Raw genomic sequence first — 17,183 nt, 5'->3', positions numbered from 1 at the left:
ATGCTGCCAAGAAAAAGCACGGAGCTTTGAAGATGATGAAAAAATGTTCTACCATAGAAGATGGATTTGGAGTACGAGCTTGAAGGGCGTGTCGGAACCGGACCACCCGGTGACATGCAACGTACAGGAAGGGGACGGAAGACTATGGCGGGAAATATCATCATAGCCATTGGCTTGATAATCATACCGGCTCCAGTGCGCTCCCATCCGCCTGCTGCAGTGGTAATGGTTCCATCGCGGTGCCATTTGTCTGTATCCTCAGCCGTTGCCCCAGGCCTGCAATCTATCTTGCTATTCTGACCAGGCACATCAAGCTACCTGTTGAGATATGGGGCCCACCGCAGCATGTTCCTCGATGGGCTATTAGGACTTACATTCCACAATTCACGCAGATCAGCAAGACAGTGTCATAATTCAATGATAAGCAGCAGACTTTGGCAGGTTAAACAGAATTATATCTCTCAATCAATCAGCTAGGGAGTACATTTGTCTCTGGGCCAATCAAACCATCCATATTATAGGTGCTTCAAGAGATTATTACAGTACTCTTGGAACTGTTCTTACGGCAATACAGACCTCATTCACGTGGAAATATGCCCAACACAAGTGGACGTATTGCAAGATTTGCTTTATGCCATATGCGCTTCCGTAGAGCCTGCTTCTGAATCATCAGAAAACTGGGACAATTCCGGATATTGCATGTGAGGTGAAGGTAGCTGTGTATAATGGCTTCTGCTTGCGGCCGATGCGTGGCCAACCCAAATCACGCCCGTACGTCGTCTGCGAATCCATAGGTAAATAGGCCGGTGCAGGACAAAGATCAACAGGAATATCGTAGTGCCTCCAACTGCCGCGCTGACCGACATGCCCAAGCTTCGGCGCGGTATAGTCCGTGCGCGGCGAAGACCATCAATCGCCGAGCCGCTGTAAAGGGATGTTGTTGTTGCCGTATTCGTAGATGTTGGCGTCCTACTTGCTTCGTTCGAAACATCCAGGGTCATCGATGCTGTCAGATGGTCCATGAACCCTGCTTCACTCCACCTGGTTACCGACGTCATTGGACTGAAATTGAACGTCGTACTGGGCTGCGCATTATCAGAGCCCGTGAGTCTGTAATCACCTCTACCGGGAGATGGAGTACTAATCATATAATGAGGAACTGTCAGATAGACCGTCCAAATGGTCAGAATCGGCAAGGTCAATGTGATTGTCTTTCTCCTCGTTCGTTCCCACCGCTTGTTCGCCGCTGTGATATAGCAGCACCCTGGTCGATGATAAGGAGATATCCAACGGCTTCGTGTTAAGCGGCCAAATGAGGAGAGGTTGTGGGTAACTGATTGGTGTTGCTTTCAAAGTCTCAGACACCGTTGCATGTGAATGTGTCTGATGTTGTATAATGGTTCATGCGTAAACCATGTGCTGGTAGACTGGGCAGGGCTATCCCATCCGAGAGGGTTAAGTTGTACAGTTGCCGTTCCCGCGGTATCTTGATTGACGCCATCCACCATTCTTGGATCACCATCCGACAGGCTATGATGGGAGACCGCAATGTTGATTCCTTGAATGTCGAAGTAACATATTAGGCAGGAAGACCCGTAGGTCCAAAAGCCCACTGAGAAAGCAGGAGGAAATCTTGGGCTTCCGACCGTCTCCGAGCGGGCTTGGAAAATCAGACCGTGGAGCGTGGCTCGGTGATGTATGGCATCGCCAAGACCCGGCAGGAACCGAGGAAAGTTGACCACCTTCAGTCACCGACGTTGTAGGCATTTATATTGCCAAATGTATTTTTTGACTTTGCGCCAAAGAGTCCATTGCGACTGTTTTCTTTGTCTTCCCCAATACCACTGTCGCAGTGGTTAACGATGTGGACTCCCCCTGGGGATAGCTGACTCAGCAGACGATCGGTCTGGCGGTATTTTTCTTACGTAGCGCGCTCGATCACGTCCAAATAAAGAAAAAGGAGACTGAACATCTTGGCTGTGGTACAAGACAACCTTAAAAGGGGGCAGGTATATGGTCGGCTTAGTACTTGGTTGGTAGTCACAGCCAGTTCAAATGCTGACGACACGGAGCCGCCAAATGTGCGCCAAGTTGCATTGGTGTTGTAATAAAGCTTGAAGATGTAGACCATCCAAAGAATAGGGCATGCAGACAATTCACAGCGCCCCTTTCGTGTATTCCCCATGACAACAACGAAGAATGCTGTGGCGTTGCGAGCACTATATTACAGTCGTGAAATCCCAGTCGCGTCACAGACTGAGCTCAGAAATCAATTCAAGGCCAAATTTAATTTCAAGGTCAATATAGCGTTTTCAAGCTTTATCACTGTAGCATTGATGACTGCTAGTAATGGCTAGCCGTTCTCATACCAGAGCCAGCAATCATTTGCACAACAACCTTGATTTACCTTTCGGCACTTGCCTCGCACAGATTTAACGAAGGCCACGGAAAGCCTTCCCCGAGCGGCTTTGCCGGCAGAATACCAATAGGTCACTACTTACGACCTCCATAGTTCAGTCAATCTCTATATAAGGTAGTACTATTTTCCCTGGCCAGCAGTTTCTTGTACTGATTGAGCTTCTTTTCAAGGAGTGGGTACCTATAAGGCTACATTTGCTGAAGGCTATGTCCCAATTACTGGATGCGCACATCCCTCTAACGGGAACTACGCTCGTCCATTCAGCTACTGTTCGACTACACTATTATGATTCGCAGAAACCTTTCCTACGACAAGGTTCACTTCGATTCCCCTCATATGGATAGTGGAACATTGACAATTCTATTTCGGTCTCATGATGAGAACGACGGACTAGAAATAGCTGATATCGAAACTACACGGAACAAGACAGTGAGGGGGTTGGGTTGGAAGCATCATTTGCATCAGTTCCTACTTTAGGCGACAGAATGTCTGAGATGGTTGCTTTTGCAGGCACTAAACTCCAGCGTTTACTTGGGCGTGAACGGGTTCGGGCTTGCGTACACCGTCCAGGTCTGGAAGGCCGTAAAAGCTTCGGAGTATAACGCCTGAGTATTGCCATGTTTTGTGCTTCTTCTGTTGTGCCTCCTACTCCAGCTGCTCCACTCTCCTAATTTCGGAGATCGTAGGTTTGACTTGTTTTCCATGTCGAATATATTTGGCTGAAGAAGATCCATTTCACTATAAAAGCAACCATGCTTCCCCGTGCAAACAGCAGCAGCTCTGCCGCATCTTCATATATAACTATTTCCAATTTTCTCAACTCGGTTCTCTCGAACTCCCTTAGATTGTAATGGTATTCGGCAAGCACACGGTAATCGGCAAGGATCTGGTAATCCTCATCTTCTGAGACGTTCCGTGCCCTCTTTGACGGCTCCCAGTTGCTGTTGGGCGATGATTAAAATTTAAACGCAACGGCAAGGTACGGCATGGAGCTTCTGAGCCCCAACTTCCTACTACCAAGATGGGCCTCTATATTCCTGAGTCTGCGTCGAGAGCGGCAAGCAGAGTGATCCTTTCCAGACAATTAGTTTTTGTCTTATGGACGAGGACGTACTGGCCGATATTATGGTGCTCCTTTATATGTCACATTATTAGAGATCCATGGTCTCTAGTTCATATGCATATTTACCGAATACTCCAGATACGACCAATCGGAAGATGATCACGAATCTCCTGCGAGATAGTTGATCGTAATATTGGATCCAGCTTTTCTTTGTCTGCGCGCTCCGGCTTTTCACCCTCAAGAGACACCCAGATCCTGTTTCCTTTCTTTGCACTCGTACGAGGGACAGCATTTTCGGTCGCCGGAACGCATATCTCCAAACGGTCGGTGCGACTCAATCAAGAATTTGACCCTGAGGTCGGTGTTCAAGGCCTTCTTGCTTCTTTACTGTGAGGCAGGACATGGGCATGGTGGTATAGATCCTAGCAGCGTATTGAGAAGAGGAACTGATTCCTTCGTCAGGAAGAAGAGCAGATCCCGGTGTTAACTATACCTCCAGTTTACTACGAAGTACCTCCCAAGGGTGACAATACTTAGATTGCTGGCGCTGAAACGTGCGGCTAGCTAGCCTAGGTCTGGGCAGGTCTGATACATTGCGCCAAACAAAAATCTCCAGGGCCTAATATAAGACTCAGATTCAAAATTAAAAAGTCTCGTAACAACGGGTCAATTAACACCGCCCCAGACTTGGTATGGAAATATCAGCAATGCCCCAGAACCTCAACCAAATGTTGTCCAAGGAAACAGAAGCCAACCATATGGTCATGGCCCCTGGGGATTGTTCAACTCGGCCCCGGTTCGGAAAAAGTAGATGCTTTCCTTGGGGATCTCGGTCCGGCCACGAACACGCTCCGATGCAAAGGGAGAGTATCCCGCTGTCTCTCTTTTAGCCGCTGTGGGCATTCTAAAGAATTGCTGTGACTACAGGGTGATGTTAGAAATGAATTAAAGGAAAGGGAGCTTAGCCTGCATTTTCGATGACAGCGTTGTAATGGTGTTGTGTCGTCTTGGGTGTTGCTAAGCGGAAAGCTCCAGAATGATAAAGGCTGCCCTTATCTCACAGGCTACTTCATTTGAGATAGGTTCGGATAGGTTGATAAGAGGTAGCTTTGCAGACATCATACTTGCAGTGATCTGTGCACACAACACGGAGGACGAAGCAAGTCCCCGCGGACAAAGGATCACATGACTTCCATGTTGGGTCTAGACCTCGCCAAACGCGGGTTTGGGGCGGGTTTCTGAATGGAGGAACCGCCCATGGGTTACCCGCCGCGGGTTTTCGATTCTAAAACCCGCCCGTGGGTTCTTGGCGGGTACCCATGGGTTAACCCATTTGACCCAACGTCAGTATAATTTCTAGTATAAATCTGATTAGTCACTAGCGGTAATTTTGGTATTTGATACTTATCACACTATTCTAACGGCAATACATTAGGTCTGACACCTTCATCATGATATGATATATATTCACACTCACTCCTGCGTTCACATTGACGTTACTTAGTTTGCCTCAGACGTTGGTTCTGCCAACCCCTCTAGCCATTTGTCGCCCAGAAATGCTCGTTAGATCTCCAATAATCTCTCACCCCTAACTAACCATGAACTGGAAGCATGAATTGGCGTTTTCTTACTGTCCTGTAGCGGGATGCGTACGGGTTTTCCGGGTTGGGTCGGGTTTGGGGGTACCCGCGGGTTGACTGACGCGCAATAAATTGATAGGTCACAAAACAACAACGCGACCAAAAAAAGTAAAAAGAAGAGACATCTTCGCTATTTATCATGAATCCTCATTCAAAGCACGATAAGGAGGCATGGCCATGGCCTCTACCACTTCGTGCTCATCGAGATCGATGTCTCATACATTCAGCCCAGCGCTTTCGATTGAGCCATCATCCGATTCATTCCCAGACTCAGACTTCCAAATATCGGTAAAGCTTCTTCAGCCAACGCTCTTGGTCTTCTGCTGAAAACGTAGTAGCCTTTTCCACATTCCAGCGAGAGTCTGGATGTCCTTGCCGACAAGCCTCCACCAACCCTGAGACGCGTCGGATCTGACCGCAGAAAAAATTGGCTTCTTTTCGAGCCAGCCCAAGAGGATGACTTCCTAAGTTGGTGGCTCGACACTGAATATGGTCGACAAATGAACAGACACGGACGTGCCCGGATCAGATGGTCGGTTGAGTCCCATTCCGCTGAAGTCTGGAAGCAGTTCGACCAAGTGGCGGAGATACATTCAGGACGACCAAAAGTTATCTGCCGTAACTGCATGACGTTGCTAGATCACCCGCAACACAAATCACACGGGACAAGCGCAATGGGCAAACATCAGAGATCTAGCTCCTGCCGCAAGGGAAAGAAAAAGGTCTCACAGCAATCTCTTATCTCGGATTCCATCCAGAGGACCCCAGTTTCTAGTTCTAGCCCAAACAAGTTCACGAAAGCGCAACTCGAGGAACAGCTCCTGAAAACTATAACGTGCTTGCGGCTTCCCTTCCAAATTGTGGAAGATAATGAATTCCAGAGACTGCTCAACTTGGTCCGCTCTGGGCCCCAAGGAGTGGAACTTCCCTCTGCAAAGACACTCCGTCGGAGACTGCGTGAAGCTGTTGTTACCCAACAAGAAATGCAACTGAGAGATCTTCCTGAAGATGCGAAAGTTTCTCTCGCCTTGGACTGTTGGACCAGCCCATTCCAGCAAGCATTCATGGCTATCACAGTCTATTTCATTGATAAAGAGTGGAATTATAGAGAGTTGCTCCTTGGTTTCGAGCCTCTGCACGGTCCTCATTCAGGGGTTAATCTGAGCGACGTCCTGCTTCAGTTACTGCGGGAACGGCATCTTTTGAGTCGAATCTTCAGCGTAACCACTGACAATGCGACAAACAACGAGACTTTGGTCCGAGCGCTGCAAGAGACGCTTCTTTCCACTGGCGCGATCCGTTCTCGGGACTCTATTATCCGGGTTCCATGCATGGCGCATGTCATCCAGCTTTGTCTAAAGCGGCTTCTGGGGCATATCAAAGCAGCGCCTCAGAATAAAGAAGTGGCAAATGTATGGTCAGACTCACAGATGAGTTATCTCAGAAGTTCGGCTGATCATGAGGGCGTGGCTAGCACACTCGGAAAGGTCTGTTTTCTGTTATCTGGTTGATAGAAAGGACGGAGCTAATGGGGTCTTCCAATAGATCAGGTCGTTTGCTACCTTTGTTAATGCAAGTCCCCAACGGCGGGATGCGTTCCTGTGTCTTCAGTCAGGTCGGACTCGACTATTTCCAATCCACGATGTGCAAACACGCTGGAACTCGACGTTCTTGATGCTCCGGCGGGCGCGCAAGTTGCGAAACTGTATTGATAAATACTGCAATGACCATGACTACTCGCAATTCAGCATCACTGATGATGGATGGCGACAGATTGATTACCTCCTGCAATTGACCAAGCCATTCTTTCAGTTCACCATGGCCCTCATGAAGACAAAAGATGTCACGATCCACAGTGTGTTTCTCGTCTACAGAAAGCTGCTGGAACACATCGAACGGTCAAATCAACGCTTAAGCAACAAGACAACGCCATGGAAGCGGGCCATGTATGATGCATTGCTTGCTGCGAAGCAAAAGTTAAAAGAATATTATGAAAAGACCTATCGCGATCATGGGTTTCTTTATGGTACAGGAACCTTGCTCGCACCGCAGTACAAACTCTGCGCCTTTGATGACACGGAATATTCTAAATGCCAGAGCGAAACATCCAAACGCTACTGTGATTACTTGAGGAATTGCTTTGCACAGTACAAACGCGAGACGCCCGAGATGTCGTTTCGGCCGATGCATTCCTCTTGTCCACAGCAGGCGTCAGAGTTGGACCGGCTCCTCACCCCACTGAGTACTTCCCAGCTGAGTGCAAGAAGCGAATACGACGAAGTAGACCGATATTTGAGAGAGGGTGAGCGAAGACCCTGAGATAATTGTTGCCTCATGGCAAGCTGACTTCCGCAGGAACCGTCCAGCTGCCGCCGCGAGCCTATTGGAAAGAGCACGAACATGAATACCCCGTTCTGTCGCGACTTGCTCGCGACTTGCTTTCCGTTCCGGCCACTGGCGCTGGTGTCGAGCGTCTATTCAACACTGCGCGAGATATCTGCCACTATCGTCGTGGGTCGCTCAATGAATCGACCATTCAAGACCTAATGATGTACAAGTGCTCAGAGATATTTAACCTGGACATTGAGACGTTGAGCTGCCTTGAAAAATCATCGATTGAGGACGTCGATCAAGAGAGGCTCGAGGAGGAGGAAGCCATCAAAACAAGTGAAGAAGAATTTGATCCAATCAGTGATGACGAAGAGGGAGCAATTGAAGACGACGGCCGCGTACTTTCCGCTGGAGATGTAACAAGCCGAGAATGTATGATGTCAGATGTTTCTCCCACGCATGACATCCACGAACAAGATGACGAGGAAGATGACGGGGAGAAGGAGCAGAACGAGGAAGATGACGGGGAGAAGGAGCAGAACGAGGAGGAGGCTACTGACGATGAATTGCTTCCACCCCCAATTCAGCAGCTCCGCGACAGATCTCAAAAAAGGTCCTCAGGGAGGGTCACAGTGCCATCTAGTAGACTACAAGGTTACGAATTGTATTAGGGCGGGTCACGAATGTATAGAGTATTAATATCACAATCACTTCATGAATTTCTTCGCAGATCGAATAGTAGACAGAATCAATTGACTTCTTGCACTAGACCCAGTGATTACACGGTGGTTGAGGAATATTACGGCACAAGTTTATGCAATGTGATCTATCACCTTTTTTTGCTTTTGCGGGTTACACGGGTACCCGTGTTGGGTTTTGGGCCGGGTTGACTAACTCGAAACCCGCCCGCGGGTTTGCTGACTAAGACCCGACCCAACCCGTGGGTCGGGTATCTGGCGGGCGGGTTGGTTCTTGGGCGGGTTTTGGCGAGGTCTACTCCCAAGTGCTTTGATATTCTCTAGTGAGACAACGTTATTGACAGCCATAGTCGATGCCGTCCGTATACAGCCCCTTGCTCAGTGTTATAGACTGTTTGAAAATGCAATCTATTGATTTCTCGCGCGCAGAACTGCGATGCCCAGGTCTCGAGTCTGATCAATGACAGTACTTTCAGCCGACATTTAACACTATTGGTGATTGCGGTTTTAGAAGGATCCGACCTCTCGAAGGAATTGTTCTTATATTGACAGATCGGCATTGTGTCAAGTGCGGGCAACATTTAGACTTCTTAAAAACAGCGATCATGCGTTTCATCTCACAGTATACGTCCATCCAAGTCCCCAAGATCTTTTGCGCCTTCACACATGAAGGTTGCTCTTACGTCGTGATGGAAAGGATCAATGAAAATATAATTGGCATTGGCTGGATTGACCGAAGCAAAGAATTAAAGATGAAACTTCCTACACAATTGATGATAATAGTCCAGGAGATGCAGGAACTTCGGCTTCCAGAAGGTATAGAGGTCTCCTATGTTAGTAGAAGACCTGTGTTCGATTGCTTTTTTTCGGGCGCTTTCTTATATTTAGGGCTTTTTTTCAGTATCCTAAGCCTCCATCAACATTTTACCAGTTGGCATGGATTTTGACCCGGTACTTGACTGAAACTCAGAAACTGATCAGACAATACAATCGTGGTTGGCCCATCGTATATACTCTTGGCGATCTCAGCAGCTTGAATGTCCTTGTCTGTGGGGATGATATTGTAGGCATCATTGACTGGGAAACAGCCGGTTGGTACCTGTCATACAGGGAATATATAACAACTTGCCAAGTTAAACCCCAGGAATTTTTATAGATCAAAAAAATTGACAGATTTTTTACGCCCCTGCCAGATGAACTACGGATGGAGAAAACTTGTCAAAATTACTTTGCACATACTTAAGAATCAATGTAGTCATTCGCACAACCACCATGCGCACCTCAGACTCTCCTAAACGTAGAGCCTAGCCTTCTCGAAACTAGTCTGTATACAGTTAGACTTTATGTGTACTTGGCATTAATTAACATATCATGTGAGTTAAATACCTTCACTTGAGTTACAGTCTGTTCCTTCTGCATCGATTGCATGCTTGAATCCGGCATTGACGACACTCGAATATATATTCGCGTAAATGATGAAAGCACTCTTCACATCGATGCGGCCCACGTAAGTATTTCCATTTGCTGTGCCCACACTCATGATTGTCTCTGAGCTCTTGCATAGTTCTTGCAACCAAAACATCTCGTGCTGTGCGAGTAGTAGGAGAAGGAAGAGCTGCAATTGGCTCCTCACCTGCCACAATTGTATCCTCAGAGTGCACCTGCTGAGTTTGAAATTGAGGCTCATGAGCCTCCGGTACGAGCTGACCCTCCACAAGGGCTTCGTCGGCATCTTGTGGGAGGGCCGCAGCTGCCGGCTGATCCGCTTCTCGATCGATTATTTGATATGCACGGGCAAGGAGACGATGCTCATTCCATTGTTCACACTGGCAATTCTTCCACTGTAGACCGCAATTGTAACAGAATTCGGCACCGCAGCGACAGCTATTGTCGATATTTGTCAGATTTGGAGTTGTGGAAAAACCCAAAAAAGAAAAAGAGAAAAGAAAATTGGAAAATGAAGAAAAAAACACGAAGAATAGAAAGAACAGAATAGAATGAAATGAACTGATGAAAGCGTTCGGAGACAAGGGAACAAGGCCACATACATCATATGGTTGCAACCATAATTTAATTCCACCACTCGCCAGCATGAAAAGCAACGTTGCCACCCATTTTCCTGTGCGGTTGCTAGTAGCTGTTGCAGGGAGGTGTCATCGGGACAGTCACCAGTGTGTGCTCGTCCTTTGCAATTTGTACAAGTCGTGTGCCCGCAGTCAGGGCATGTAGCTACTTCTCCACTGATATGATACATATCAATGAATGAACCACACTCGGGAGAGTAGCAGTACGTTCTGTTCGGGGTTTCGTATTCAACCTTCTTTCTCTGATACTGCTCCACTAAATCAAACTCCAAGAATATGCGAGCAGTGGTCAAACTTATGGGTTGTCGACAACATCGCGGAGGGAAGAGAGACTCGTCTGTCATTGAAGACTTGAAGAGATCTGCCAAACAGGATCGACAATACTCGTGCCGACAGGGAGCGCGAATCACGTTCACGAAATCGGTTAGTTCCCTGCAAGCCACACATCGTCGGGCTCGTGGTAAAGAGTGACCAGCTCGTCGGATTGCCTGGGCAGACGATTCAGCACAATCATTTTCTTCACTCTTTCCTGTGTCCAAGTCTCCTGTTAAGTTGTAGTCTTCCATATTATTGACATATAAGATTTGAAGTTTAGCTAAGGTCTCCTCATCCAGGACCGCTGACTCCGACATAAGCTCACTTGGAAGCACATTGCTTCCATCTTCCGTCAATTGGCGAGCAAGAATCCGGTCTTTTGAGGCAATCTCTTCTTCGACTTGGGTCTCGGCCAGAACATGTCCGTCAGCTTGCACAGCAGTCGCGAAACTCATGGCCATTCGCCTATCCTGCAGATACTGTGAGATATTTCCCCATTCCTCGTTTTGCAAGTGGAAGGCCAACTCCTCATCTGTAGGGTCGCGTGCTTTCCCTTTGGAAGACTCGAAATAAAGGTCCGTCTCTTGGAGCTGTAGCTGGACAATCAGATCGAATGTTGGTTGATCCATCCCTGAATCTAGCACGCAGGCCATTGTATCTTGTCTGGCAAGGTGATACGTGCAGTATTGAGCATCAGTTTCGAGTTGTTTGATGAAAGAAGGAGGTTATCATTCCATCACAAGTTGACCCCTTAATTCGCATACCGTTCTCTCTTCGAGTGCCTTGGCATTTTACGGGTAGTCATTACCCCGCTCACGTGAGACCGTGGTGAAAGGACTTGGAAAATCCATGCCTACCGCTTACTTTTCCTGCTTGTTTTCTCAAAACCGAACATTTCTGTACTATTCTGTATCTGGTTAGCTTGCATACAGAAAGTCTGCTTCAAGAGACAGTTGAAAAGCGACCTTGAGGCGCCCCTGTTGGAGCGTTCTCCGGACACGGAAGCTTCTAGACTGCAGTATTCCTCTTACGTGTAATACTGTAAGATTAAGAAATAAAATCATCACAAATTACAAAACATGTCCAATTATGCCAAGAGCACTAATCTGGCCGCCTAACCATATACAGGCTAGTGTATTAAGGCTAGGGATCGGGAAAGCATCTGGAGACTTTGGGGTAGGCATGGTAATTGTGCAAGATACTCAGTTGTGCAAAGTACTGTAATTCACCATAGACAACGAGGAGAAAGTACTGTATTGCAGAGAGGAACTAGGCAGGGAGGTTCTCGACCAAGAGGAGTGAAGAATATACGACTCCTTTCTGAATTGAGACCGTGGTAGTGTGCCGAGCGGAAACTAAATTCGGCCCGATGGCGATCCCGCCAGCGGATGATCCCGAAATCACCCCAAGGACACCTGAAAACTCTGCAAGAAACAATGGCGAGCAGACGCTGGCACCAGCCCATAGGGGCAGGACAAGGAGAACACAAAACATTACAATCCCACCTCTGGACTTCAATGCGCCAGATGATACCAGTAACCGCATCACTAACCAGATGGTCTGGGCGCTGATTCTCAGCTTGAAGAAAACCATCACACACCAAAACATTGCAATCGAGTCAGCCAGAGCGGAAATCCAAGAGATCAAAGCCGGACAGGAAGACCTACGGAAAGAAAACACCAAACTACAGGAGGAGATACAGTCCCTCCGATCCCAGATCGAAACACAGACCCTCCCCTCCCCTAAATCATGGGCCGCAGTCGCAGCAGCAGCGGCAGGGAACAGGCCCGAACAATCCTCGAATGTGATAATTCCGCGACCATGGAAAGAGCCAAACTGCGTCCGCATTAGCACTGCGGCCACGTTAGACGAAGACATTGATAATGAACGGTTCACAAGATTTCTACCTACTGAAGCAGCGAACACGCATATCAGAACAGCCCTGCTGAACGCAGAAATTACCAAAGAAGTGCAAGTAGCGGGAGTTGGTACAACTAAAACAGGCTATGTCATTCGGTTCCAGGATGCTCAATCTGCCGAAACCGCCTGAAATAACACCGAGTGGCTTGATGAACTGGGAAATGAGACCAAAGTAGTGAAACCCAGGTTTGGGATCGTGGTTCATCGAGTTCCGACGGAGGATTTCGAGTTGGACACAAACAAAAAATGGGGAATCAAGCAAATCATGATGGAAAATGACCTCTGCGAGAAGGGATTTCAGGTCGAAGATATTGCATGGTTGAAGAAGAGAGACACGCCCATGGGCAAATCAGCCATAATGGGGATCTGGCTGGACTTACCGGAGGCAGCAGAATGGATCATCACCAATGGATTACTTGTTGGACAGAGGTATATTGGAAGTGTGGAACCCTATCGGGTAGAAAAGAAACGATGCCGGCGCTGCCAGGGACTCGGCCATCTGGCCTGGTCATGCAAGGAGCGAGTGAAATGCGGGTACTGCACGGGCCCGCATGACCAATGCCATTGCTTCCCTGGGATCAGGCCCCGGTGCTCAGACTGCAATGGAGAATATCTGACAGGTGACTGAACATGCCAGGCACCGCTGAATCCTCCGTCTTTCTCCTAATGACAGCAAATCTCTGAATTTTACAGTTGAATATGATGAGATCCCGGGCCGGAATGGAAGTCCTTATTAATGATCACTATAGCCAAAACCTTGATCTCCTTTTAATCCAAGAACCACCCACAACCGCCTACCACACCCATGTCAACCATAGTGTATGGCGACTCTATCGGCCAACACACGCTGAAGAACCAGGCCGAGTTCGCAGCCTCCTCTATATAAACCGGAGGATCTCAACTGCATTGCACCGCCAAATCCACTGCAACCACTGAGATGTAGTGGCCATTAAAATCTGGATACCAGAACTTCAATACCTGGTGTTCTTAATATACATCCCACCAATCGAGATGTACAAGGCGTTTGAAGCCAACAGCGCCCATGAAACCCTGGCAGAAATCGAACAGATTATTCAAGAACAAACAGAACCATATAACCGGACGACTAAATTAATTCTCGCTGGGGATTTTAACTGCCACCACCCAGCATAGAGTCATCGCGCGGTCCACCACAGCTTCGCACAATATGCGGAGGAACTGATCAACTTTTTTCAAGCCCACGAGCTACAGTGGTGCCTGGCCAAAGGCGAGACAACATACTGGTCCCTTAATTAATCTGGAAAAACATCAGTTCTTGACCTTATGCTTACCAATGATGTAACACGCTTGATCCGATGCCAACTCTATTATGACTACTATGGGTCAGACTACTGAGGAACATATTCGGAATGGAATCTCCAGGCAGAGCAAACTAGAAAGTCTAAACTGAAAAGGGCATATGACCGAGCTGACTGGGCCTGAGTAGGTCAAGATATACTAAGACAGATTGACCCACCTGTGAATATCCAGTCGGCCCAGGATCTAGACTACGCGGTCAATAACTTAATCCGGACTACAGTAGCTGCCCTAGACCGGCATGTGCCGGTACAGGCCCCGTGCCCATACTCGAAGTGCTGGTTTACTACAGATCTCAAGGCCCAGCAGATTGAGGTTAACCAGACCCGGCGACGGTGGCAAAACAGATGTGCCCTGCTAGGGCCTAACCACCCAATGACGAAGATACTTTTCGAAGAAATGTGGCAGAAAAGACGAGAGTGGACCAGAGCAATTGAGAAAGCAAAAGATAGGCACTGGAAGGAATTTCTTGACAAAGCCGGCGAAGGCCATCTGTGGAAGACCACCCAGTCCATGACGTTATCAGCCGGGCAAGAGTACGCAGCACCCAGGTCAGCAATAGGGCGCACTTTCCCCTGGCAGAAACCCTACGAACAATGAACCTCACGCGGCTGCAAGCCCTGGAAAGAATTGACCCCAAACCACAAGCACCTTGGCGAGCCCAATCATTCACCGATATTGAAATTGAGCTGGATCGGGAGAAAGCACAGACCAATGCTCTAGTAAGAGCGGCCACACCCAACATTACAGTCTTTTCAGACACCTCGGGCAAAGAGAATCAGCTAGGAGCCGCGGCGGTGGCTCTCGACCACAACCAGCAGATCGTAGGGTCTCAACAAGTCAGCATTGGTTCGATGGAGTTCTGGTCCGTCTACACAGCTGAGCTAATGGCAATCTACTACGCGATCAGGCTGGGTTTTCAGCTCGCGCAGAAGAACCAGAGATCCAGAGCAACAGATGCAGAACCAGCAACAATCCTTAGTGACAGCATGTCGGCCCTGCAGGTTATCAAAAACTCCTGGAACAAATCAGGCCAGCGTATCATTCAGGCGATTCACCAGTCGGCCGGGGAGCTCAGGGCGCGAGGGATCCCACTGCAACTACAATGGGTTCCGGGTCACTGCGGCAACCCTGGAAACGAAGCAGCAGACCGCCTAGCCAAAGCCACGGTAGGAGTTAAAAAGAGACACCCCTTTAGACATCTTCTGTCACGAGAGAAAAGATACATCCGCAAGAATATTAGCGATGAATGGCACCAAGAATGGAGGGCCTCTCGAAATGGAGGACATCTCCGCTGCATTGATCGGGCCCTGCCGGCCAACCGGACCCGCCGGCTCTACGGCTCGCTCCCCCGAAATCAAGCCTACTTACTCACCCAACTCCGGACCGGCCACTCATGGCTAGCGACACACGGAAAACAGCGCAGGCTCCGAGACGATGAGAAATGTGAATGTGGGGCAACGGAAACCGTGGTCCACATGCTAATTGATTGCCCACAGCTCAGTGGACTCCGCCAAGCCCTCCGACGGAAGATTGGAGGGGCATTCAACAATATTTCAGATATGCTGGGAGGAGCAGGGCAAGGTAGGGAGGGTAGGTTCCAAGATGGTCCGCAAGACAGTAGCATCCTCGGGGCGGTCCTGGACTTTGCGGAGGCATCGCAGAGATTCCGAAATCGCGCGCCACGAGGGCGGCAAAACACAACCCCAGGCACTGGCCACCACAGGCCTTGACGAGGCTCCAAGTTCGTCAGGAAAGTAATAGTCTACGATGAATGGATGTACATAGAGCGTGGAGATAGTAGTACCCTGCATGTCGCTCAGGCGAGGGGTCAGCGTATGAATCAACAACAACAACTACTACTGTAGCTCTCCAAATGAACCTTCTCATCGCATCCAGACATACATTAATGAAGGGGTGATGATCTGTGCCCGAGGTTTTGCCAGTAATTAAATGTGCTGTCAAAGAACTTGCTCCCTTCTAGTTGACGGAAGTTGCCAAGGACGCGACTCAATGGGGGGCTCGACTTGTTCCAGATCAACAACACTTCGCCAACGTATACTGTACCCGCGAACTTTGTCATCACATAACAAGAAGTCTTTCAGTTTCTGGCCTCGTCTCAAAACTCGATGCTCCGATAGCTTAAGGCTTCTTTCAAAAAAAGCTTTACCAGATCTCAGAAGGCTCGATGTGAGCCTGGTGATTATTCAAATAAATCCTATCAATGTCGATTATATGAATGCAGATAGCCCATTGTAAGATCCGCTACGGCGGGCATATCGGCTGATGGACGCCATCACTTTCCATTATTCACAGCAGATACCGTAAAGAGCAAGGCGCCCATCCTCCCCCCACCCCTCCTCCCGAATGCGCGAAATTCCCATGGGCGAAGAACAGGTCAGACAAGCCGGTTGTGCGGGGAGACCGACGACTGCGCCATCACGCTGGCCGACGGTCTATAAAAGGAAACATCCTCCCTCTACTTCCCTCTTCGCCAACCAACATTCCCATCGACTTAACAAAGCCGTTCATATACTTCTAGAATCTGTCCGACTCTGTAACCCTACCGCACCCAGTAAACGTCATCTCCAATCCTACCTCAACTGCCATCATGCGAGTCTCTTTACTTCTTTCTACCTACATTGCAATGGCTATCTCGACTTTGGGCCTTCCTGCTGGTGACACTCGCCTAGCCCAACTGCGATTGTATGGCGCACCCAGCTGCTTGGAGGAGAACCTGGGCGAGCTGGGTATCTACGGCTCGACCTTCAATCAATGCAAAGCCTTCCCCAGAAACGACACCATTGAGTCTGTCAGCTTTGAATGCAGTTTTGCGGGCTGTAGTGGTAAGCCATAATTGGCAGGGTTTCCGTGTGCTTTGCTGACTACCTTCGTAGTGCAAATCTTCAGCGACGGCAACTGTTTCTCCGGTCAGCACAACGTGACGGTGGCACAATGCCTCAGTGGCGATACTGAATACATGAGCTACAAGTTAGTGTGCAACTAGAGGACCCATTGGCACTTCCACCACCAGAATGCCAAAGGCAGATCGACTTATTTTCAGCGGATGGAAGTGACGCACTCAGTCTCCGAGAGGCAATCTGGCTGCGTGCATGAGAGGCAACTGGGAGCCTGGATCCCATACCGATTGTACCCACCGAAAGAACACAAGAACACTTGTCGAATCAGGTGCTAAGGTTATAGAGAACATTGATCAAGTTAGAAGTACCTTGTTCACACGAACCTCTCCTGGAGCTCAATTCAAATAATATGAAGTGGGTCAAAGTGCAATTGTGGTCCTTGAAGATTTATAGCTGTGAGGGATGAATTATTTCCAGCGCTTGGCAGAATAGAGAGGACATCTTGGAGCATTAACTA

General features: G+C 48.5%; 4 protein-coding genes across 4 annotated transcripts; 2 read left to right on the top strand and 2 right to left on the bottom strand.

Moving 5' to 3' along the window:
- Positions 1-629: 629 nt before the first annotated feature.
- On the bottom strand, positions 630-1,148 carry AKAW2_50567S (uncharacterized protein; the record flags this gene model as incomplete). The annotated part of the gene is made up of 1 exon (XM_041690399.1): positions 630-1,148. One exon carries the CDS (start codon positions 1,146-1,148, stop codon positions 630-632), a length of 519 nt encoding a protein of 172 aa, XP_041543988.1.
- A 4,145-nt stretch (positions 1,149-5,293) lies between these two features.
- Positions 5,294-8,124, top strand: AKAW2_50566A (uncharacterized protein; the record flags this gene model as incomplete). The annotated part of the gene is made up of 4 exons (XM_041690398.1): positions 5,294-5,410; positions 5,461-6,609; positions 6,668-7,424; positions 7,478-8,124. The coding sequence occupies 4 exons, from the start codon at positions 5,294-5,296 to the stop codon at positions 8,122-8,124; spliced, it is 2,670 nt and encodes an 889-aa protein (XP_041543987.1).
- Positions 8,125-9,548: 1,424 nt separating this feature from the next.
- AKAW2_50565S (BRcat and Rcat domain-containing protein) lies at positions 9,549-11,445 on the bottom strand (the record flags this gene model as incomplete). The annotated part of the gene is made up of 3 exons (XM_041690397.1): positions 9,549-10,035; positions 10,200-11,213; positions 11,408-11,445. The coding sequence occupies 3 exons, from the start codon at positions 11,443-11,445 to the stop codon at positions 9,549-9,551; spliced, it is 1,539 nt and encodes a 512-aa protein (XP_041543986.1).
- A 4,971-nt stretch (positions 11,446-16,416) lies between these two features.
- Positions 16,417-16,812, top strand: AKAW2_50564A (uncharacterized protein; the record flags this gene model as incomplete). The annotated part of the gene is made up of 2 exons (XM_041690396.1): positions 16,417-16,651; positions 16,703-16,812. The coding sequence occupies 2 exons, from the start codon at positions 16,417-16,419 to the stop codon at positions 16,810-16,812; spliced, it is 345 nt and encodes a 114-aa protein (XP_041543985.1).
- Positions 16,813-17,183: the final 371 nt, after the last annotated feature.

This window comes from Aspergillus luchuensis, chromosome 5 (genome assembly GCF_016861625.1).
Source record: "Aspergillus luchuensis IFO 4308 DNA, chromosome 5, nearly complete sequence".
Taxonomy (NCBI): domain Eukaryota; kingdom Fungi; phylum Ascomycota; class Eurotiomycetes; order Eurotiales; family Aspergillaceae; genus Aspergillus; species Aspergillus luchuensis.
This window is presented reverse-complemented; position numbering and strand designations above follow the sequence as displayed.